Below are 25,101 nucleotides of genomic sequence, written 5' to 3'. Positions count from 1 at the left end.
CAAAGTTATAGAAACAATTACGTATTAGATCATTATTAAATACCAAGTCACTGAATGTGTATTAGAAAAAATGCCACTAACGTAAAACTCAGCCTTGATTTTGTATTGCAATTTCGCAATTTATTTATAGCTAAAAGCAAACATATAAAAAAGTAATGTAATAATTATTAACAGATAATTTTATGTTGCAGGTCACGATGTACGAAAATCGCTTATCAAACCTTCTTATCTGTTCGCAACGAATATTTCTTTTTAACATTTACTTAATTGAGATAATGAGTAGTGAGTACTTACGAGAAAATTTAAAATACATGCCATGCCAAATTACTATTCAACAACTCAACTTCGCAGTGGCGGAGAAAATTAAAAATACATATTTATTAATTCAATTAAATAAAAAACACAGTTCAATAAGAAGATTTTAGGACTTTGGATAAAAGCATCTGATACGTAATTTATGTAACTTTCATTATTTGTCAATAGGCAAAAGCTAGTTCGCTTAAAAAGCTTTAAAAAAATTTGTCAAAGGCTATTTGGAAAGACTTGGTTTTTCATAATTCTACTCAGTAAATTTCATGTGTTTAAATATGAGTTTGTCTTAACATTTATAAAATTGGAAGATTTTCGTTACAATTTGGTAATTGATAGTTTTTGGTTGATTTGCTAAAAACATTTTTAAAACTGTTTAGTTCTTATTTTAAACAAAACAAACACTTAGAACAAATATAGAATTATATATAATTATACGAATATACGAATATTGACCCAATTAGTAAATTTATCAGCTTCTGTAAGTGAAAATATTTTATTAAAATTACTCATTAAAACAACTTGCCAAAAGATTTAATTTAGTTAAAAAAAAACACTTTTATTAACCAATAAACTACAAATGTTATTCAAATAATAACGTACGTATACATTTTCTTTTCCGTACCGTAAATACCTAAAAAATGTCTAATACTAAACAATAAAGTGTTTTTTTATAAAACGAAATTTGTTCATTTCAGGGAGCTTTCATGCAAGTTTGGGTACCGTTATACTTATTTTTAAGCTGCACACGATTTTGTGAGAAAATTGGTTTCAGAACTACAATTTGAAAAATGTTAGTTTATCTCCGATTTTATATGCCAAATTTAATATTTGTTTAGGAACCACCCCAACAACAAATATCGTATGAAAGTGGGACCTGATAAATGCTTGTCTAAGTAAACGCAACCTTTTGTATGATAAAATACACTTCATACATAAAAAGTGTTCAGAACCTTTGGGAGAACGAAAATAATTTATTGTATATAAAGTATCATTTAATAACAGCAAAGCAAATTTCTTAACGTCTATTTTCTTTAATGTTTTGAATGTATACAGCAAAGCTGCTTTCGTGGGACCCCCTGTATATATTTCAAAAAAAATATAAATATTCTTTAATTCTCTCTCTTCTTAAGGAGCAAGCAATTAAATGACAAATTACTTAAACAATATTAAATGAAAGGCGATTCTTACATATCGAAATTTTCCGATTTATAATAACTAATTTATTTATTTATTTTTATTACTGTAGATAAATGACCACCTTAATTCGTCAGTTTTATAGCAATAAAACTTCCAATGTACATTGTTAAACCCTAATTGTTGAAAAAAAGTATCAATGTGTACATAAAGGCAATTAAGCGAAACAATATTTCATTATCCCATCTGTAGAGCATTATTCCACATTTATGATTTTATTAAAGTGTTGTAACAATCGCGTGAAATTTTATTATACAGTTATAAATAACCATCAAGCTTACAATTTTCCTAAATGAGAATTTACAATTAAGATACTAATTTTAAAATTTTCACATGCAAAATGTACTTTTGTTGACAAGACTGATTAATTCAAGAAAACTGCTGCTGAAAAAAGATGAATTCATTTACATTGTCTCAAGTATGGCAATCGCATTCTACATGGATTAAAATATAAAAACGCTCGATGACCTCAATTACTATACAAAGTGAAATGATTGTAGTAGAAACCACGAAAATGCCACTAAACTTAAACAAATCTATTTCACAAGTTAAACTTGATTATAGAGCTAGTGATACATGTTTGCTTGCTATCTTATCTAATGTTAATTCGAAAACGTTGTATGAATCAATGAAACAGAGTCGACTTCAGGCAAAAATAATTTTAATTTAACAAATTTGATGGAATAATTCAAATGAATTAGCCACCTAGAATATTCTGCAATCAGACATGAATATTTTTTTATTTGCAGTCTAAGTGAAAATATTGCAGTCATACTTATAATGACTTCACACACTTCACACACTTTAAGTCCCAATTTGCAGCTGACATTTTCTCCCCAAAAATAAAAACAATATTGAACGCATTTGAATTTAAATATCAAAAAACCTGTTGTATAACGACATTGTGCAATAATTGGACAAATCAAACCCAGATATTATTGGAATGCGAGCCTGCTTTTTATTAAGTTAATTTATTACAGTCATGTACAGCTAGCCGTTTGCTTTCCAATGTGTTTTTAGCAACATTGGTTGAAATAATTTAATTCAAATATAAACCTATTTAACGATAAGCGAACCCGAATGGAGACAAAACAAGGTTTCGTACATTTGCATTTATTATTTTTAAGGGCAAGGTTGTTGTTGTTGATGCTCGAATATGCCTTTGAAATTTATCAAAATTACTGAGCTTGATTCGTATAGGCTAATGGGTTGAGGAAGTGCAGCTCAATCGCCTTGAAAATGTACAGTTTTACTACAAAATGATTGCCAATTCAGTGCCACTAATAACCGAAAATAGTTGACTAATAACTATAATTAAAATATATCTTTCACAAGAACTAAGGATAACTTTTGTAGTATGTTCATTATATCTACGTGCTCAAAAAACGGGAAAGTATTATATTAAATAGCGAACTTCTGATAGCAGTACGTATTTCTAATATTGGAAGCGTGTGATTGGCGTTTACAACTAGTTAAGTATGTACTCGATACATTTTCCCGATATCCCTCATTGATATTCTAAATACGTTCAATCTATCTATTGAGCTTAATTTCCGTGAATACACTTTATCAGCAATTAAAAAAGACAATAGAGGTGTAAATTCATGGAAGTTTATATCAATTATAAGTAAACGCAATTCCAAGGCTGCTTTTGAACAAATCAAATATTTACCTTGTAGAGACACGATCATTAATTCACGCTTTGTTTTTATATATTAATAGTGACAATTATGAATTTTAAGCAAATTGTATATTTTTGCATCAGCCTCGTAACAAACACAAAAAGCACCAAAGTACGAGTAAACCTGTATTTATTGCTCGAACAGTTTAACGGAGTTTTAAAAATGGCAAGTTTGTTTTTCTCGATTTGCATTAACTACTTTCCTGGTCGATTATCATTGAATATGTTTTCGCTTCAGGCCAAGACAAAGCTGAAATGCATAATTTTATTACACATGTAACACTTGCATTTGTAACTAATGCATTTTGGTTTGTCATGCACTATGCAACCAATAGGAAAATATTATTATTTGTTCTTTTCTGAAAATTTTTTTACTTTTGGATGGACTTTTCGGTTCTCTCACCACAGTTCAATTATTTTTCGACAAGTCTAAATTTAGATTCTCCACATTTGGCAAGATTCGTCAATAACGTTCTGTTTGTCATGTTTTTTATGTAAGTACATATTTTAATAGTGCAAAAGAAAAGCTAACAAAAGGTATTAATGTGATATAAACCATCTGTTTAGCGAAAATAAACAACAGTTAAAAATCAATGTTTCAAACTTAAAAAATAACTCGAATCACATTTAATTGATCTACTACTTACAAACTCTGTAATTCCACATTTCGAAAATATTAAACACAATTGAAATCTTGCAAATGAATGGAATTTTACTTATTACTAGGATATTTTCGATATTTCTGGGCAAAATAATAAGACAGCATTAATATAGGTAATTATAACAATGTAACTCATAGATTGTGAACGTGAAGAAGTTAGAAGAAAAACATAGAAATTAAAAAAAATTGTTATGTTATCTTTTATAGAAAATATTATTCGGATATTTTTAGCAAAACGAACCAAATATAAAATCTTCAAAAAAATATTCAAAGCAACAGATAATCTATACGAGATCAAAGTAAACAATTGCGAGATAATTGTCGATTGAAAGGAAAAGCCTGGGAAACGTTTGTGGCAAAATACTGAAAGAAAATGAACTGTTAGCAATATGGTAATGTTTTATTGATTTATTAAAATTAAAGGCGGATCCGCACAAAACATAAAATAACAATAATAAATTAGGCTTTGATGTAAGGCAGTGCTAATAAAAGTGTTGGCCATCAGCCAAGTTTAAAATCAATAAAAGCAATTCAATGTAGAGTGCAAAATAATTTGAATTTATTTCTGACAATTTACAAAGTCAATTATAATAATTTAATTCGTTAATTCCATGTTTAAAATCCACATTGGTTTCAGTGTCAAAGTTGGTAAAGTAAACTAAGAAGCTGTTTGCCTTGTTCTATTTAATTAATGTTTTAATAGAACGCGCTGAATCAAGCAAAATGTATTTCTATGCTTTGAACCCAAAAAGTACAACTTCTTAAATGTTGAAAAGTTACAATCTGACTGGAATGGATTTACTAACAAACCGCATCTATTAATGTACTGTGGCCTTGCGATGAATATCAGAAACACATCCGGAGTGGGACCCAAGAAGATAAATTTAGATCTTCACGAATAAAATAATCACATAATTATTCACGAAATCAGCTTAAATGAGGAGCTTAATCTCTGTTGCAATTGTTTATTGCTCAAGTCACTTTTCCAACATTTCATTGCTATCACCACTACTTTCTACGGAAATGAAGTATAAAATTACTTAATACGCGAAGGAAATAAAATGACATTTCCAGTAAACTAAAGTGTAATAAATCGCATCTAGCGCTATAATTTGAAGGTCGGTTAAATCATAAGTAACTACCAACATCTACCAGAATATCAATTAGCAAGTCCTTTGTTTCACTTTTTTGACCTTTTGTATTCGCCTGTAGCATTTATTTAAATAGAGAAAGAAAAATAAATCAAACATTCGCATTAAAACGCTCGATGAAATATGTGTTTTCATCATTACTGGACTGTAAAATTCTTACTTGGTTTTGAGGTCATTCGAGTTACAAAGATAATTTCTGTGAACCAAACTGGTATTTCACAAAAAGGTGTTTTTTCATTAATTCTGTTTTACTTGCGGCTGATTATTTGGCTTTTACGCCGTAGTTAAATTATCACTCGGATATTTCGTTACTTTTCGCATCGCATTCATTAATTTCGTTTTGAATAAGTTATAAATGATTACACAGATATATTATTGAAAATAAATATAAATTAAATGTTCATCCAAGGTGAATTCAGTTTAGAATAGAAATCAGGTTTGGTTGTGCATTGTGTGTGTGTGTATGTAGGAGAAGTGGGTTGCACTTCATATGGATTAAGTTGCCAAATGCCTCGCTATACCAAAACACTGATAAAATAGTTTACATATTTCCATATATCTGAAATACATTTTAAATCTTAATCACGCAAATCACGTTTGCTTGCATGCACTTATTTTTGTAGATTTTATTATTTTGAATACATAAATATACATGGACGTTATTCTATTAATAAAATTTGCAACAAACACTTTTGGTTTATTTGGAAAAAACTGAATGATAAACTTTCTATTTATGTTGCTATCAAAGACGATTTTCCGAGCTGTATGAAACTAGTCGATATTTCCAAACCTTTGAAATGAGTTGTTGATTGAATGCATTCAGCTGAGGGGAAATGCGAACATCAAATGATATATCGAAAATATTAGAGGGTAGAAAAGAGAACTATGGAATTGCATAAAAAATAACCCCTTGTATGGCGTAAAAGGGAATTCTTCAGTACGGCTACCCTTTGATTTATGATAATGTCGTAACGCACGAGCAAAACGAAAGATAAATAATAGGGCCCGAAAATTTGCAATTTAAGTTCAATTTCAACCCATCGTTTTTTAGCATGTTGGGCAATTTTTTATTAACATTTTCAAAGGAATCAACAAAGAAAAAACGCTTTTAAATCAATCATGATTTCCACATGTTCAGATTTTTGCGCCAACTGCTTTCAAATTGATATAAAAATGCACTAGAAAATGCAAGTTTAATAAATTGGTTATATATATTGCAAATTTGAAATTTAAATTAAAGAAAAACTGCGTTTTCCAGACATGATCAGAACCTAACGCAGAAACTTTAAATTGATTGGATTTTTATTGATCGATATTAAATTGATCGCGTGTGTGTTATTTAATTCCTATGCCATAAAATGTCCCACTAAAGTCCTACAAAAGTAAACATTTCAAATTACTGGAATAAAGCGATGGAATTCTCATTAAAATACGTTGTTCAAACAATAGAAACATTTAAAAAGACCACAAAAATAGACAAATGACAAGGAGAAATACCAACGACTAAATAATTATATCATTATTTTATACAATCAACAAACCGATCAAGAAACTTTAACTAGAAAAAAATGCCAAATTTAATAAATAAAAACTTCCTTAGATTGCAAACCCAACGCCTAACTTTTATTCTTAAAACAGTCAAAATTCACATCATCATAATGAATGTTGCACACAGTTGCTCAATTTAATATCGATTTTTTCCTTAGTAGGTACTTCAATTTGCAATTAGCCGCATAAAAAAATTGTGCTGCACTCTCGAAACAGCACGGTACAAACCCTCCAGATAATTAATTAATAAATTTCTAATTAAATTCCTCTGTCTAGCTTGATCTGAGTATTCGCATGTACGTTCAATGTTTGTAAAATATCCGTATGCAAATTGAAATGTACTTTCCATTGGAGTCATCAATTCCTAACAGAAACACGCGTTAGTATAATAGAGATGTAATACAGCACTAAGTATCAATGAGTGATTAATGTTAACTAATTGCGAGTAATTTAGACCTACTTACTTACGAAGACCCGGCAAATGTTCTTTAAAACCACTCGTTTAAAACTTGTTTCAAAGTTGTCACTCGCAAAGAGAAAATAATTTTATGTAAACTGCTAAACAGACAAAGGATTCGATAGAAATTTTGAAATTTAGGTTCACTTCCGTAATTTGCATCCCATACTTCGTTTTTTGTGTTTTTAACAGACAAAATCAATTAAGGAGCAGATTTTCCTATTTTTCAAGCAAATTTCAAATATTAAGGCTCCTACACTTTAATTACACTGAACAACATTTCAATTTCATATACAAAAATGAACTTGAAATCTATTAAAACTATCGTGTAAACGGCCTTCAAACGAAATGACTCCAAATAACTGTGCCTACTGATGACAAAAATAACCCTGATAATAATAAAACACTAAAAGTTATTATCTCTCCAATAATTAATGATGCCAATTGACGCATAAATTCTTTCGTGCAATTTACCGTAGCAATTCCAAATTGGCAAAAACTCTAAAACACTATTCATAATAAATGCTTTAATTAGCCTTAGAAATGTGTGTTTCAGTGAGATGTTTCCCACAGTTCAAAGCAAGCAAATGGCATGAGATTGTATAAAAAGTGGGATGCTTTAATGCTAGTAAATTGCCCCATATAGATACTGTTAATTTTATTTTATATAACATCAAAGAGGAAACATTGTATTGAATGATTTTCCGGAACTTCTCAGCCAACATTAATCTGATTGAAAGCTTCCAATAGAGCATTGATAGGGGGCAGCTTTATTAAATACTATTAAAGCCATTTAGTAGGTTCATATTAAAGGACAACATTGGCTTTTAATCGATTCTGAATCCTACGTTTGATTAGGTTAAAGTTGAGTTGGTTCCACTTCAACCACAATATTTCTCAATACTACTAGAAGGTTTCAAACACTTACTCGTTAAAATCGTAGGTTGGAAAATGAACTAAAACTCCCTAAAATTCCGGTTTTCAGAGCCCTTAATTTAATATACCGTACATAATCATTCCAAAACCTTATTTTTTCTGACAAAGCATCTTGATGGTTCTGGACAGTGAATGAAGGTCACACAAACTGATTATTGACCGTAGGCCATTTAAAGATGCTAAATAAAGCCTGTAAATGCGAACAAAACACCTTCAAGGTTTAGGGCCCCAAGGATTTATGTAGTGAGAACTGAAGATTTCCCATTGCTTTTCATATGCTTGTAGTTTCACTTAATCGTTATAGATACGTGAATATTTTCTGTTAAAAAAGTAAACCAGCGCCGAGAGCTCAAGCAAATAAATATTGAAGTAATAAAATTGTTTTAAAAAGCTAAATTCAAGACCTTGCATCTCGGTAAATTTGCTATATAGCCTTGAGACATAAAACTTTGATGAATCTGGGACACCCTGTATGATTCAATACAATATCGTATAGTTCACAGGCCTCGAATGGGCTTTCTTGTAATGATGGGGTTCTATTCTTCTATTATCTGATTTTTAAGTGAAATTCCTCAGGTCGTCCCACAAATATTGGGTGCGGATATTGTCGGCCGTTTCTCTATAGAGTTATGAATCTTTAGACGAACATTATCAATCACTCATTCGCCTATCATGTTTACCAAATTATCGCAGAATATTGTGAACATTTTAAATCAAATTTAGTTTCAATTAAGGTGGGCTAAAATCAGAAATATTATATTTACTTTGTGACATTTATATGTTTGTTCTTATTGAAATAGTTTTTTCAAACAGTTTGCAAAAAAGTTGCAAAATCAGCACAGAACTCTAAAAAACCCAAACTGCCTAAAATACCTGCCTCTTAATCCTTAAGAACTATCTACCTGAAATATTATGGTAATTTTCATAGGCCTAAATCAATTGAATAGACAAGTTTATTTAGGAAAATGACGGATATTTGCATCAACATGTTGAAACCGGATTTATTTTCGGTCTAAACAAATAAAGATAATAGTGAATCGAATTAAATTTTTTACAGCCATAAAAATCCTTTATGCACTTTTCACTTAAAATATAATAAATTGAACTATTTTTTGTTCAACCTGTAAATCAATAAACACGAATGTTGTAACAACTTTTTTCCGGTAAATGTTTTTACTTTTTAGTAAGTGAAAACTCTCAAGATTTCTTTCTGACCTTGATTTTTATTTCGTCAGAATTATTAACTCGTTATTTTAATTAAATAATCATACTTTATTTTAATTTCTTAATGAATGCTTGTTTTCCTGGAGTAAAAGGCTAGCAGGTTTTAGAGCAATTTTCCAAATGCTTGTTACTCTGAGAATATGTATGTTATTTTTCTCAAAATGACCGGCATGAATTAAAAAAAACATAATTAAAAGTTAGATTGCTTAGTTTGTTCCATCTAAATTTTTTATATAAAACTGTACACTCATAATTAATTTTTAAAACGTTTAACTTAATTAATTTTACGTTCACTTTTGTAAGTTCCGTCGTCTTTAAATTTTCCCCGGTTATAGCTTGCAGATTATCATCCATTTTTAATTGCTTTTAATTTCTGAACCAGAAAAACGCAGTGAACCAACGTTCATAGGACATATTTCATTTTTATATAATCGCGATTATCTCCTAAGAATTCTACCATGCATTTGTAACTCCATTTTCTTTTATACTAATTTAAATTAGTTGTTGGCTATACACATTTAAATTAATAAGTTCCTTTGTACCAAGTAAAATTAAGCTTGTTTAATATTTAAATTAGTTTGCTATTTATGAAGCATTCTGGGGCAAACCTGACAAAAACGGAGGACTTCAAAATTGAATTTACTACAATTGCTTCGTATAATCAAATTTGAGTCCTGTGTTTCTTAATAAATGCTTGATACGATGGATTACGATGGAGTATTATTACGAGAAGAGTTAAGCAATTTCCAAAAGCAATTATGTCTTTTTTGTCGCAGTTAATCTGAGGGGGTAAGAAAGAACATCAAAAATGGAAATATTGGTTACTGTGCCGGGCAAACCACCTCTGAAGATGTGGCTACTCGTGCTTGCGAAACGTTAGAAAGAAATTATTTTTCACTTCGGAATGAGAGACGGAAAAAGTCACCAGGGTCAAGCAATGGAAGGTTTCAAGATTTTTTGATATTCTTTTAAATTCTAACTTTTTGATAATCTACCATTGTTGCATAGTGTGAATTTAGTGTCATATTTCAATTTATTATAGATTGGTTTATGGTGTGTTAGTGTCATATTTTTCGTCATTGTCCAATATTTTCATCGTTATGTACGTTTTCGTTCGTTCAATACGTTTACTATAAAAGTAAATAAAAATTGTCTTTCTGAAAAAATTAAATGCATATGATTCTTTACAGAAAATAATTAAATACATTCTTTTAATAATTAGGTTATTCCTATTAAGAACGTTTGTTAATCTACATTTTTGAATCCAAAGATGCATAAAAATTATAACTAACTAAACATTACTGTATAGTAGCGAAAAAGAGATGAACCTCCGATATGGCATTAAGGAACGTTCAATGTAATGCCATATTAAATAGCAAACGATAAGCGTTCCACTTAAATAATTATTTTCAAATACATTTAATGCTTAGGTATTCGACAAAATCGATTTCAATCTAGGAAGTCATGCATAGACTAAAAAGGAAGTGAGTGTGACGTTTTCGTACTCGTTAACAGGGTCAACGTTTTCTTATTGAAAATGAAATAAAACATGTATACATGTCATTTGTGTTGATAAGAATTTCCATTTAAACAACATAATTGTTTTTGGAAATGTTACAATTCTGTTCTTCCTTATCTGTATTTTCTTAATCACACACGATCCATGTACGCTGATAGTGGATTTTTCGTATTTGGAACATTTATATTTGCTCCGTTATTTCCTTATCAATAAATTTCAACATGAGATAATAATTTTAATATTAGATAGATTTTAAACAGTTGAGGATTTTTCGCACGTTATCAAGTAAATAGTTGACATTGTTCAAACTTCAGCGTAGCGAATTAAACTTTGGATTATCGTGGCGAAATTTAATTACACAATATAGAATAACTCGAAAAATGCAATATTTGAAAGCACTTGAAAAGGATGGAAAGGAACGGTCTAGATATTCAGCTTTAGACTTTTTAACTCGGGAATTTCAGTCGCAATTTTAATTTAAGACGATCAATAGCGAACACAGTTTTAAATGAAGTATTCAGACTTTATTATTTCTTTGCACTCAGTAATTTAATGTAAACTAAATGTACGTTTACTTACTTTCAACAACTACTCAAGTCGTGTTCACATACCTTATTAAAAGCATTTTCAAAAAAAAAATATATATATTTTAATGGGTTAATAAATAAATGAAAAACAAATAAAAACGTTCTTTCTTCTGCTTTGCTTTGTAAGTCTTTCGCGTCATGGCGTCATATTAACCAGCTAACGAAATCATGATCTATGATCCATTCCATGCCAGTAGGTAATTTCCAGTTTATTTTCCTGCACAAATTACGTGTACTAAAAGAATAAACAGGGCTTGGAAGATGAGATTTCCTTTCCCCTTTTAGGAGAAAACCGCAGTTCTCGATGATAAATCGATCACTGGAAACATATTTTCCTGTGCGCGACATTAACTAAAACCTGCCATTGTACCATACTAATATTGAGCGTATTGAATTAAATTGTATTACCTGTTTAAGCTGAGGTATGCAGCATATCAATCAAATATGAATAGCATTAGAATGATAGTTATTATACATGTTATTATACATGAAATCATATCTGCATACTATCATCCAATGTTACATCGCATGCATGTAACGTGTCCGTTGCACCAGCGACATAAACTTTGAACTTTCGCTTAATTAACGAACTTCGGGCCGTTGTGTGTAAATATCCAATATAGCCCATAAAAATACTTTACAAAATAGAAACAGAGAGACAAACTAGAATGGGATAATCTTTGTAAACCGGCTGGAGTTAACTTGGTGGATGGCATCGGGAACAGTTCGTATATAAAGCGGCGATTTTCAAGCAAACTGCGGAAATAACAGTTATAAACTACAAGACAAACATGTTTTCCGAACGGAGCCGCTTTCTAGGCTCTGTGCTCTTTCATATTCGACTTCCAAGGCTTCATTTACATGAAAAATAGTTAAAAAGGAAACTGATTTATAATTAAATAATGTCCTTAATTACAAAGCTCGATACGTTGTTTATAGACTTGTTCAGCGTTGTAGATGTTTCGTGTTATGTGGAATGACTGAGCGTATTGTTGTTAGGCGTGGACAATACAGTAAACCAAAACATGTTTCATTACAAAAAAAAACATTTAATGGCGTTTAAATGTGCTACATTTTGTTGCTGTTTAAAAAGGAATTTTACTTGTAAGCGAATATTAGGAAAATGCCGCTAACTTTCACCCCCCGAATTGCTTAAATTCAGTGGGCCTCAAAATTGCTAAAACCAACTGAAAAATTATACAACTCAAATGTTTACACAGTCAAATAATTACAATTGTTCCAGTTAAATCGCTTGCAGAGCATTTTTATAATCCCTCGTTCCCAGCGCAAGTTTTATCATCCAGATTACATTAACTTTAGACATGTTTTGTATGCGCAGCATTAGACAGTTCAAACAACTGCTTCCAAAGAAATATTTACAGGTGAGTTAAGCTTTTGCAACTTTTGTTTGAAACTGATGAGTTTTTCCAGCATTTACGTCACCGTGGAAAATTATTCTTTATAACGTTTCGCAAGCACGAGTGACTTGCATCTTCAGATGTGGTATTATCGACACAGCAACTACGTTTGAAGATGTAAGCGACCCGTGCTTACAAAATGTCAAGAATAAATTATTTTTCACGATAAAAGTTGGAACGAACACCACGATTAATTGAGACAAAAAATACATAATCGCATCATGTTTAAATTGCTTTTGGAAATTACTTAACTCGCCTTACTTTTAACCCATCGTATCAAGCACTTATTAAGAAACACAGTTGACACAAATTTGATTATACGAAGCTAAATTGTAGTTAATTTAATTTTGAAGTCCCCCATTTTTGTCAGTCTTGTCACAGAATGGTTCATAAATAGCAATTTATTTTATAAATTGCTATTTATGATTTATAAAACAAATAAATAGTAAATAATCATATTATTTATAAAACAAGCTTAATTTTATTTGGTACAACAGAACCTATTAATTTGAATGTGTATAGCCAACAACTAATTGAAATTAGTATAAAAGAAAATGGAGTTACAAATGCATGGTAGAATTCTATAATCGCGATTATATAAAAACGAACGTTAGTTGAGTGCGTTTTTCTGGTCCCAACAACTAATTGGAAGTAGAAAAAAAGAAAATTGAGATTCAGATGCACTTGGAATTCTTAGAAGATAGTCGCGATTGTATCATAAAAATTAAATATTCCCTGTTAACGTTGATTCAGGGCGCTTTTCACGTCCAGAAATTAAAAGCAATTAAAAATTGATGATAAATCTTCAAGCTTTAGGACCCGGGAAAATTTTAAGACGATGGAACTTGCAAAAGTTAACGAAAAATTCATTAAGTTAAACGTTTTAAAAATTAATTTTCTCAGTTGTTTTTGGTATCAATTTGTATCAAAAATTCACATAAAGCAAACTAAGCAATCTAACTTTTTGCAATGTTTTTTTTTTATTCCTAATGTTATAGAGTAACATATATTTTGCACAAGGAAATTGAAAATGATTAAAAATTCTGCAGACTTTAAGACGATAGAACTTGTAAAAGTAAACGGAAAATTAATCAAGTTAAACGTTCATTTTCATCAATTTCAATTTATTCAATAAGTTCATTTTTATCAATTTTGAGTATGCAATTTTGTATACAAAATTCAGATGAAACAGACTAAGCAATCAAATTTTTTATTACGATTGACTATACTTTACGACTGTTTATTGGAGGTCCAGCCATTAAAAATAATAATTCCTGGTGGTCATTTTGAGAACAGTAGCATACATATTTTTTCGCCTCGCAAAAACAGACTTTCTTAATTAATAAGAAATGAAACAAACGGAATAATTGAAGCAATAAACCAGACACAGATTTACGTTCGTCAATAAAATAAACTGTAATGACGAAGAATGTCCCAACGCCGACCCTGAGTTAATTAAATACAATCTCATTGCAACAAATTGGGTAAATTGCTTCTTACGATCAATGTGTCAAGTTTTATCAAAATCTGTTAAGTAGCTTTTGAGATAAGTATTGTATTTTTGAGAAAAACATTGTTCAAATTAATTACAGAAGAAATGTATTTAATATCTAATACTTTGTGTAATTCTAAAATAGTGCACAATCGTCACGCTAATATGGTTTAAAAACATAAACTTTCCACGAGACATATGTAAATGTACACTCTGTATTTTATTACATAATCCCGAAAAGCCGATGTTTTCAAGCCCTTTTTATTAGTTAAACAGCATAACTGATATTTCTTCTTGGTTAATAATCTTATTACTTTTTGTTTTCATGAAAATTAGGAACAGTTTTACCACTATTAACGAATGTTGGTTTGTTTCACTTGTAAGTGAAAAGAATGAATTTGTAGACTTTACAACACCGGAAAAATTATGAAACCTACATATTGTGAAGCCTTGTCTTTTAACATAAGAATATTTCTTGCAAACCTGTCCAATTTACTTGAAATTCGTCCATTTTCCCAAGCTTAAGTCCGCGCTAGACAAATTCATTGAAAAATAATATAGAGATTATTAATATCTTGAAATGTATAGATAGGTTCTATATGGTTGAAGCGGATTCATGTCTTCTGAACAATAATAATCGAACAACAAATCTTAGAAGGAGCAAGCAAAGCTTTATTATGAGAAATACTTCAATTTTATACGTGAAATACTTACAACACTAATTAATAACGTTTTGAAAGTAGATTAATCAGTTAATAATACCTGCAAAATAGAAATTTAATTCGAAAGCAAATCCAAAACAATAAATTTGAAAAATCGCTTTCATGAAAGAACAAGTAAATAAAGAAATCTTGAATGTAAAAATTAAACAATTTCTCAGCAACGCAATTATGAATTTATTCAATTCCGCTAAAAAACTTTCCGAAGCTTGACTGAATTACGAGTATAGGAAAATAACTAAAACTTTACCAGAAGAATAACGGGAATAATTTCGTATGATCGAAAATTATTTATAGATAATAGATACGTTACAATAGAACGGAAAAGACGAAAAAAACACGGAAAATTGTTCCAAAAATTACACCTGATAATCTCAGGCACCCTGAGGACCGCTTTCGAGCTCGATCTTATAGTTCTTGTCAGCTGGGTTTAGCCTGAAAACAACACTCTTCATACCCGTAGTTTCTTTCCCCCATGCATTTTACATCGGCGGGAGAGTAAATTTGTGAAAATCGGAAAAGAAAATTTTAAAAGCTGATGCAGGTGTGAAATCGGTCTGAGACAATAATTGTTAAATTAATCTGTAATACAATGAAAACATTTCGAAATAATTTAAAAACCCTATAGGATAATTGTGAAAATTTGTAACTGCTTCAGCAGATTATATGATAAACTATTTAGTCATCGTGACGCCATTTCATTTACGACGCATATTCCGAACTTCATATCACTAGTATTCAATGATTATCAAACATTTAACAGTAGAATCTAGTACCCATAAAGCGATGTTAATGGTACCCTATAAAGTAGTTTCCATTACTTATTCATAGATTTATATGGATATATACACCTGGCCTAACACATATACATGTAAAATAATGCGGTGAAGTAGAAATGTTGAAAATATTGCTCACCTCTCCTTGATCCATCCTGCCTTCAGGCGTATTTTCCGGCAAAAAGTACAGACGCAAGCTAGCCAAAGTCTGTTCACTATTTTTATCCGTCCACAATAATTGTAATTCACCGATGCACAATAAATCTGAGTCCCGCCACATTTTCACAAAGAAAAACTCACTGAGAGTTATAATTTTTTTAATGCCGTTCTTCGAATATCTGAAGGCCTTGTAGAACGTGTAAGGCCCATGTTGGCCGCAGGGGCCACCAACCAACTGCAACAAACAAACAAATATAAATACCATTTTACAAAAATAATTTAAATTTAAATAAAGTTACTGCAAGTAAAAACGTCCGTTCAGAATGGGGTAAAATGCTCCCTAAACCCCCAGCCAGACAAACATCGCAACTAGTTCTAAAGCATATTTATGTATGTAACATCTATTTGTATATCCCTCATTATAAATTGCCGCCATTCTTCTTGCGCCTCTTTCACATTCCCTATAAATGAAATGAATCCCATCAATCTCAGTTCTTTCTGCTGAGTTGGCACGATTTGGCTAAAAGTGGGAATCCCAAGCAAACAAAAATTCCAATAAGGCCAATTTTGTTAAAAAGGACGATAAACATTAAAATCTAATTGATCTGTTGTTTCATTAATAATTTAACAGCTGATATTTTTAGTTTGGGATTAAACATTAAAATTATTGGTGTTTTTTATAATTTGAAGATTTATACGAAATTATATAACGCGCCTCAACATTTTCTCTCCGATCAACACAGGATATTGCATAAAAATAATACAAAAAAATTAAAGAAAACTAGACGAATTAATTTGAAAGTGATTTAGCAGGGAAAGTTTAGAAAAAACGCACTTGCTGACATTTGCATTTAAATAGTTGATTATCATAGGACATGACCAAAGCTCCCAAAAAACTAATTTCTCCGATAACCACATCAAATGGAAAAGTATCTATGTAAATTTGAACAACGCTATTCAACATCCCCTAAATGAAGAAAAATGTTCAATGAAAAAAGGTTCTCAGTCAGGTAGTGTAACATAATAAACTAATCGATGCCGAATGAATCAAGGGGACGAAGGTTACAAAAGCGAATGAAGAATTACAGTATGACAAAGATAGATTTCTATAAAGATAGCTGTGTTCGGAATGGAACAAAATTGAAACAGCTATAAATATTATCCAAGGCGGGATCGAATAGGAAAATACTATTTCGTTATTTGCGCTTTCAGATAAAATTAACTGGAATCATACATTCAGACAACAGAGTACAATGCGTTCATTATTCAAGCGCAAATCATCATTAGTTGTTCAGCTGGGAAAATGTTCATTTTAACTCACGATTCATTTCAAACGCTTTACTACAAGGTGTTATTTTCGTTTATATTCTCATTTGTTATTAGACTCAAAACTTCACCTTATTGGGTCAATGGCGTGCCAATGCATTTAAGGTTTAAGTAACGTAAGCGAAATAGTTAATTTTCAAAAGTGTTAAAAATTATATCTTATTTTCTGAAACTTCAACTGCAACTATTAGCAAAATGTAAAACTCGAATATTTCAACTCCTTGTAATTTTATCCGGATTATTTACATTTTAAATATAAACAAGGCTTTAAACGTTTAAACATTTAATTTCAAACGCTGTACTACAAGGCGATATTTTAGTTTATTTCTCAATTGATATTCTTATTGATATTCTCAATTGATTTTAACATAAAACTCCACTTTATTGTGTTAATGGCTTGCCATGCATTTAAAGTTAACGTAGCTTAAAAAAAAAACGTTTATTTTCGCAAGGTCTGTTTAAACTTATAATTTATTTACTGAAACCACAATTTATTTATAATTTTATTTTTTTAATTCATAATAACATAATTTATTTACTGAATTTTTTAACTCTTTATAATTTTAGCTTGATTACTTAAATCACTTTAAATATGAAGAAGGTTTGAAACGTGTTATTTTCGTTTATATTCTGATTTGATATTAAACATAAAATTCTACCTTATTATTAAGAAACTTTAATAAAACATTATTTTTTCAAGTCGCAACGGCACCTCTTTTAGCAAAATGTAAATCTCAAATATTTCAACTCTTTATAATTTAAGTCTGAGCATTTAAACAAATTTTATATTTAAAATCCGCGAAAAAAATTATAGACATTTCTTGCATGAAGAACGTTTCAAAGAAACGACATTTTACACTGTTCATCGTGTTGAATTTAGAAGCAATAAATAAACTGAGTACATGATTAGATTGAAAAATTAGCACGGCAAAAAATGGTTTACCATTATTGGTTCTGTAATAAAGTTCTGTATTAAATAGAAGTACCTACAGTGTACACACACATACACATTGGGAGTGTTTAAGTTTCAGGCAAATGTGATTCCAGTATGTATTATGACTCAACGCAATCGGTAGTATTTCTAGAAATAATAAAGACGTAGAAAAGCACTAGATCACCAATATTATTAACCGTATTAGAAAGATATTTCCAATGTCGCTTTCAGGGAATTTCTAATAACAAACATGGCATTGGTGACGTTCAAACACTCACATTTATTCATAAACAAACATAATACATTCATTCATATGCACATCTATGGCGTACGGATTTATTATTCGATTTCATTGTGTTCCACATTCAAGAGTTAATTTAAATTTTTATTCTAAAAATCGTTCAAGCAACAAATGTGAAAGCTTGAAATATCAAGATTTTTAAATATGGTTCCCAATTTCTGGGTTACAGTATAAAATTGTTCATAATTGTTCAATAATATTGCATATAAAAAACAAGTTTCTTTAAAGCTAACTACTATTTGGAAAACATATAAAACTGAATGTAGAAGAAAGCAGTAACGTACGTATAACCATGTCATTGAACTGGGAATTAATTATTCGGGGGTCTTCCCCTTTTCTGCTTTTACGGCTTGTTCAATCACATGAAATGCAATAATACATTTTCACAACAGTGTATATTCATTGCTATTTTCCAACTGAACTAAATGGAAGATGTTAGCGTCATTACGAGGCCAGCTTTTAGTAGCTTTATTAATATTTATTTATATAATAAAAGTTCCAAAGTTAAGCAAAGTCATTATTAACATTATTTATGAGTGTCGAGGGAGCGAGCTTTATTTTTCTAAGTCAAAAAACATACTGCAGACAATTTTTTAAAGTGCAAGAATATTTAACGATTTTAGACAATATAAAATAAAAAAAATGTTTTCCATTCTAGTTTGCCAACCAAACAGGAAGCGGCAAAATTGGCAAAAGCGTGAGCAAATTATTACATTAATTTCGAACGCGTGGCTTTTCATAAGTTATACAAAAATAATATTAATTTCCCAAAAAACTATACCAGAGTACTCCATTATCGACATTAACAAAATAATTTTGTTAATAATTTTGACTAGACAAGTTGAGTAGAAGTAGAAAATACGGGTTTTTATTTAGTGGCAAGTCTTTTATTATCAAAACTAAATTTTCTTTTTTATATAATTGATTGATAACGCTAATTCCCGGACATATTTTGCCAGTTTTAAGGGCAAATATTCACAAAATTATTCGAATTATTTGTATAATTAATAATGGTTGACAATTTCATCATCACTGACATGAATTCCAATAATAAATGTTCACATTACACACAATCTTATTTTCAAATTAAACTGTTTGAAATATACAGCGATTTTTACAATAATTACCGAAAAAGCGCACTTCTTCAAATGTTCCATTGGCATTAAATGTATTGAGAAATAAATTGCTTGACGACTCGACTCAATGATCAAAGGAATCCTCAAAAATCAAAGAACACAATAAGTACCTATATAATTTTGTTGCATCGTGAGAAAAACTAGTCACTTGCCCAACTTCTACTATATTGATGAATTCATTACCAAGAAAGCCATTATAAAAAGATTTTATTAATGAGGATTCTACAGCCATTAGACACACAAAGTAATGGCTTTTTCTAATTTGGTTTGCTTGACTTTCATTTTTGCGTTGTGTTCGATTGCGAGATGAAACATGATTGCATGGTTTTCAAGTTTTTACCTAATTTTAGATATTAATTTAATTTATTAACAGTTAACTTTTTCTGCGACAAAACATATTAATTGATGAAGGCATGCATTGAGTGATCGATTGCGTAAACTGTTCAGCACATGTATATGCTTTCCTTTGTACACAGGTGACAACTAAATATCCATCCTCGTCATATAGGTACAAGTAAAACAAGAAAGTGCCCAGGTAGGAAAATTTAATGTTTAGTCAAACCCGAACAGAAAAATGCCTGTTCTAAATGTAACGGGAACAATTTCGTATTCGTCACTTAAGAAAAGGACTGACTATTCAATTCAAGATTTAGTGTTTGACTTTTAGAGAAAAGCCGATGAAATTAGCGGAACTTTTCAAATGTTCTGAAAATGGTGCTAAAAATTGATGAAATTTGTTGATCACTTTTGGTAATTGTTCTTGTGGTTGATCACAAAACTTAAACGATTTTACAGTGGCTAATTTGAAAGCGATTTGAAAAATATTAGTTGTCACTAAGCGTATTCATTTGAAACAATATAAGTATAGGGTGATTAAAAATTGGAGAGAACAAAAAAATGTTGAAAGTTCTTTTTCAAAAATTTCTAGAAGATATCAGTCGAAAATCGAATTTCTACTTTGTTATTAAGTATTATTTTGAAATCCCAGATTTGATTTGTGGTTGCCTATTGGAATACTTATTTAGTATTCGAAAAGAAAAATTACCATCTTTGCGCCAATATCCTGTATGTTACTCATGTGTTTCATGCTGTATGTTGCTGGAAATTTTAATTTGCAAACAAAACAGGAAATGAGCGAAACTTGGCAAAAACGCCAGTAAATGATTATACTGCAATTTTTCGCAAATGCGTATATTTTCAACAGTTACACCAAAGTAACACAGCTTTACCCCAAAAAAAACTATACTAAATCACTCAATTGATGTTTTTTGGTGATATTTCGGGAAACAATCCGCGGCCTCGATAATTCACCCTAATAAACCCGAGTAAACTTTTCCAGCAACCGTTTGCTGACTTAATTCCGGTTTCAACTTAGTTACATACCCGATTGAGGAACATTTACCTGCGTAGTTCTAGCCGAACCTTGCTCTATTCCATTATAATCTGAAGATTAATTTCTTTGTAATTGTATTGATAACGTTAATTACCAGTCAACGTTAATATTGAAGCCTTTGCATTATTCCCGCATGCTTTGTCCGCTTTTAAAGCACACATTCGCAAAATGAATCGCAACATTTGTATGATTATTGCGAGAATCAAAACATGCAAATGAATTACGCAATAGTGGTGGAAACATCAGTACTGAACAATATCTTCAATTATTAGAGCTGCTTAATAAGTACTAATTAAACTAATGTTTGTCCACTAATAATAAACATGCATATTAAGAGAGTACGGTTCTGGTTTAACGTTATCTAAAGTGAAGTGTTTTTATCAGATCCATGTATACAAATAATAAAAATATTTCTATCAGAAAAAAGCTTAATAATGCACTGGTTATCAGAATTTGACACGATTGGTAATTTATCCATTATGTATAATAATCGTTGAAATGGAATAAAATGTTTTGCAGGCAATTAATTCGAAAAGTTCCTGTTTAGTCATCCATTTTAATTCTATGAATAGCCTACGTATTAGCGGAAAATAATAAAATAAATTAATAAATATATTGAAAAAATGTGCGCCTAAATGCCACATAGAACGTGCCAAAAGAAACTAACTGTAAGACAATAGAGGTAAAATTACTGCGTGGGATATCGACGGAATTAATTTGATAAATTTTAAACAGCACTTAACGCAACATTAACAATAACAAAACAGCGATAAATCAAAAACTAGTAGGCCTAAAATTATGAGACTAGCACTGAACGATAGATAGTAAGTTTAAACATTGCGTATAAAAAATTCATACCTGTACGTCATTAATATCCATTTTTTTCTTGAATTAATCACAAGAGCACACGAAAACGGCACGCTGACACCATCGTCTACTTTGTATTTACTCTAATTATATGACGTCACGATACAGACTCAAATTCGTAAACGATCGTAACAATTCGGTAGGTGCTCGTACTAACTGGCGCTTTAGAATAAAATGGAGGTGGAGAAACAGAAGGAAATAAACATAGTGGCAGTCAAGTGAGCGGGGAAAGCATCGTCTTCATGTGTTTCGATCTCGATGCATCCTTCGGAAAGTGAAAACAAAACGCGATAAGTGCCAAACACATTTTTGTTACCATTTTACCGCAGCCAATGCCTTCACATCCATTCGTTCTCTTTGCTAAAAATACAGTGCGTAAACTATCCAAAACATGGCGTTCTTGATCGGCTAATTAGCCCCATTCAGTGCTCGTTTGTTTTCGTATCTCTCACATGTTTAGGAATCCAGAAGTCTGTGCCTTTTCCCTTGATCCATCCCATTTCCAACATGGCAACTTGGGGGTGGCTTCGCACAGCAACAGGTCGCACTTCCGATGAATAACAATTCCCGATTTGTAAATAGTGTTTGTTTACATCGATGCCGTACTGTCAACACACATTTGTTTTTCCAATTTAATTACAATCCATTTTGGAGTTAACATTTTACGCCTTTTCAAACAATTCCGATTGTTTTTGCTTGAACTCTGAAGGCAATAACAAAATAAGTATAACAATAACAATGCAGTAATAAATAAACGTTGTTAAAATTATAATGTACGAATTGACCAAAGTAAAATGGGAAGTTCAAGTTAAAATAGCACTAAATTCCAAAAAAAATGTGAAAATATTTCTCAAATTGGTTTACTTGAAACATTTTGTCTAACTTTTCGTCACTAACACCTGCGAGTACCTTCAGAATTGTGTCGCTCGAAACAAACACAACTCTGAAGATGCAGGCCACTTGTGCTTGGCGAAACGTCAGAAAGAAATTATTTTCCGTTACGGCTTAAAACCATGAAAAAATCACCAATTTCAACCAATGGCTGCCAAAAGCTTAACTGTTTTGATAATCCTTTAAGTCTTAGAATTTGCAGTAACGGTAGAGAAAAAAAAAGTATAGTCTGTCCCAAGCTATTTGGCAGTGACGTCATTATTGAGACGCCATATTAAAATTTACTCTTGCCCGAGATTGGTTTTAAAGATTTTGTTTTATTTTGCGTGGTGGTCAGCACGAGGGTTTCCCGATGATTTGAAAACATGAATTTTGAATTTTGTTTATTGAATCGGATATTATTGTAATAGCACAGTTTTATAAGTTTTTAAATTACTATTTTTTTCACAGTTGCTGAATTAAACATTCGTCACTAGTACTGCTTGATCTAAGTGTAGAAATTTAATTTTTCTCTATAAAATACCTCAAGTCCAGTTACAAACGTGAGCTTAAATTTGCAGAATGAGTACAATTAATTGGAAAAATTCATCACGTTCTTCAGCTTAGTTATTAATTTGCATCAATTCTGTAATTCATAGCGCTAACTGGGAGCATTAAAGTGTGTTATTTTAGTGGTTAAATTATGAGGAAATTATAAGACAAAAATTATGGACTCCTGCAAGATCTAAGCGATTGTGGCAAAAAAAAATGAGCAAATTAAACCGTTGTTCTTCCTCACAATATTGTTTAGGTATTTTCAGTGCTCGAAACAAAAACACACACACAAGATATACAAAATGTTTTCACAGAAACTGCCAACACTCGCTAAGAAATCAAATCAATAATTTTAATATTCTTTTATACTTCCGCGAATTGTAACAATTTGAGGAAAGACACGTTAATAACATCAAATTTGCTTCTCGCTCGGTAACGGACAAGCAATAGAAAAATAATAACTATAGCGTCCCTGCCAAAAAACTTGGGGAGAGACTATACTAAATATCCAACGAGTTTTTTTTATCACAAAACTTATCTTCTTGCAATTATTTTATAGTTAAAATATCGATTAAAATAAAGCAAATGTGAAATATTTAAAGTGGAAAAACGGCATTTGCTTTGAATTAAAAACGTTCCACTCAAAACAACCATTTTTCGGTACCAAAGTCCAGTTTTCTGCTCATTTGATTAAAATGTATAAAAGCTGTTTGCTTTAAAAAAATATATATAATTAAGACCATAAAAGAGGTGTTATGGTTATGTCATAGATTATAGAACCTGAATGAAACAGATTTATTCAATTTTTTCAAAAAGAAACTCAAAATATTTTTTTTACGCAGCACATCCTAATTATATTTTAAATTTAAAGAAAATTCAAATACAATTTTTATTTGATTTTAACTGAAATATGTAGTTTTTTCGCTAAAAATAATAATAAAATCCAGATTTCCCATTTTCAATTGAAGTGTTGTCCTTTGTACATGTTTATTGATTCGATGTCATCATCCATTCTATCAATTGTAATTTTTACTCAAAAAAAGACTTTTTTTGCAAAAGTTGCACCCATTGACTTCTAGTTTTCGTCAAGGCAACTTTTCTTCTATCTAGAAATTCTAGATAGAATCAGTCGACATTTATTTTTGTTTTTAAATTTGATTTTTCCATAACAAATTGTTATGGAATTTTTGTATTTTACCTTAAAATCGAAATATACACCACATTTATTCAAATTTAGTCAGTCAATAATTTTTAAAGATTTACATGAATTTGTATTAGAATTTCAAGTAGAATGCAACATTCCCTTAAAACGTGATGTTTTCCATTCTGAAAAAGTAAATTTTGTCTGTGACCTGAAATTGGGCACCGTGTATCCAAGAAATGATAATGGAAGCAATCCGGACGAGTGCACTAACAATGTACGTATAAATCAATAAATTTTTGCCTAAAACTGGAAACAATGGAAAGGGAACAATTGATTAAAAAATAAAGTTACCATATTAATTAAATTATCACTCGATGAATGCATTTGGTCATTTTGTCGTAATTTTTTGTTGAGCAATGTAGAAAATGAAAATTCGAATAGACTTGATATATCAATCTTTTTACCCTCTTATCTTTTATATCACCTTTTTACATCATTTTTTAAAAATTGCACAAATGTCTACAAATCCATCAAATTTAGTTACACTTTTGCAAATGCAATTTTACACTACAAATGCGAAAATCACAAATAACCTTATTAAAGAAAAGATATGAAACACACACTTTTTTTTAAATTTGAATCAATAAACCAACACATAATTTGAAATTAATTAGCTTCGGATCGAAAAACTCAAAATATAAACTTATAAAGAAAAACATATAGAGGATTAAAAACAAAAAA

At 30.4% G+C, this 25,101-nt stretch overlaps 1 protein-coding gene across 1 annotated transcript in view; it reads right to left on the bottom strand.

Moving 5' to 3' along the window:
- The window catches only part of LOC109535336 (AT-rich interactive domain-containing protein 5B), a gene marked incomplete in the record, with an annotated part of 82,817 nt that overhangs the window by 57,268 nt on the left and 448 nt on the right, over positions 1–25,101 (bottom strand). The window contains 2 exon segments of the mRNA XM_048660694.1: positions 15,815–16,069; positions 21,783–25,101. Coding sequence (XP_048516651.1) covers positions 15,815–16,069; positions 21,783–21,803 — 276 coding nt within the window.

This window comes from Dendroctonus ponderosae, unplaced genomic scaffold, assembly GCF_020466585.1.
Source record: "Dendroctonus ponderosae isolate FM_Combo_2020 unplaced genomic scaffold, Dpon_F_20191213v2 Dpon_F_20191213_1, whole genome shotgun sequence".
Lineage (NCBI taxonomy): Eukaryota > Metazoa > Arthropoda > Insecta > Coleoptera > Curculionidae > Dendroctonus > Dendroctonus ponderosae.
The sequence above is the reverse complement of the archived record's forward strand: the minus strand, read 5'-3'. Positions and strand labels throughout refer to the sequence as shown.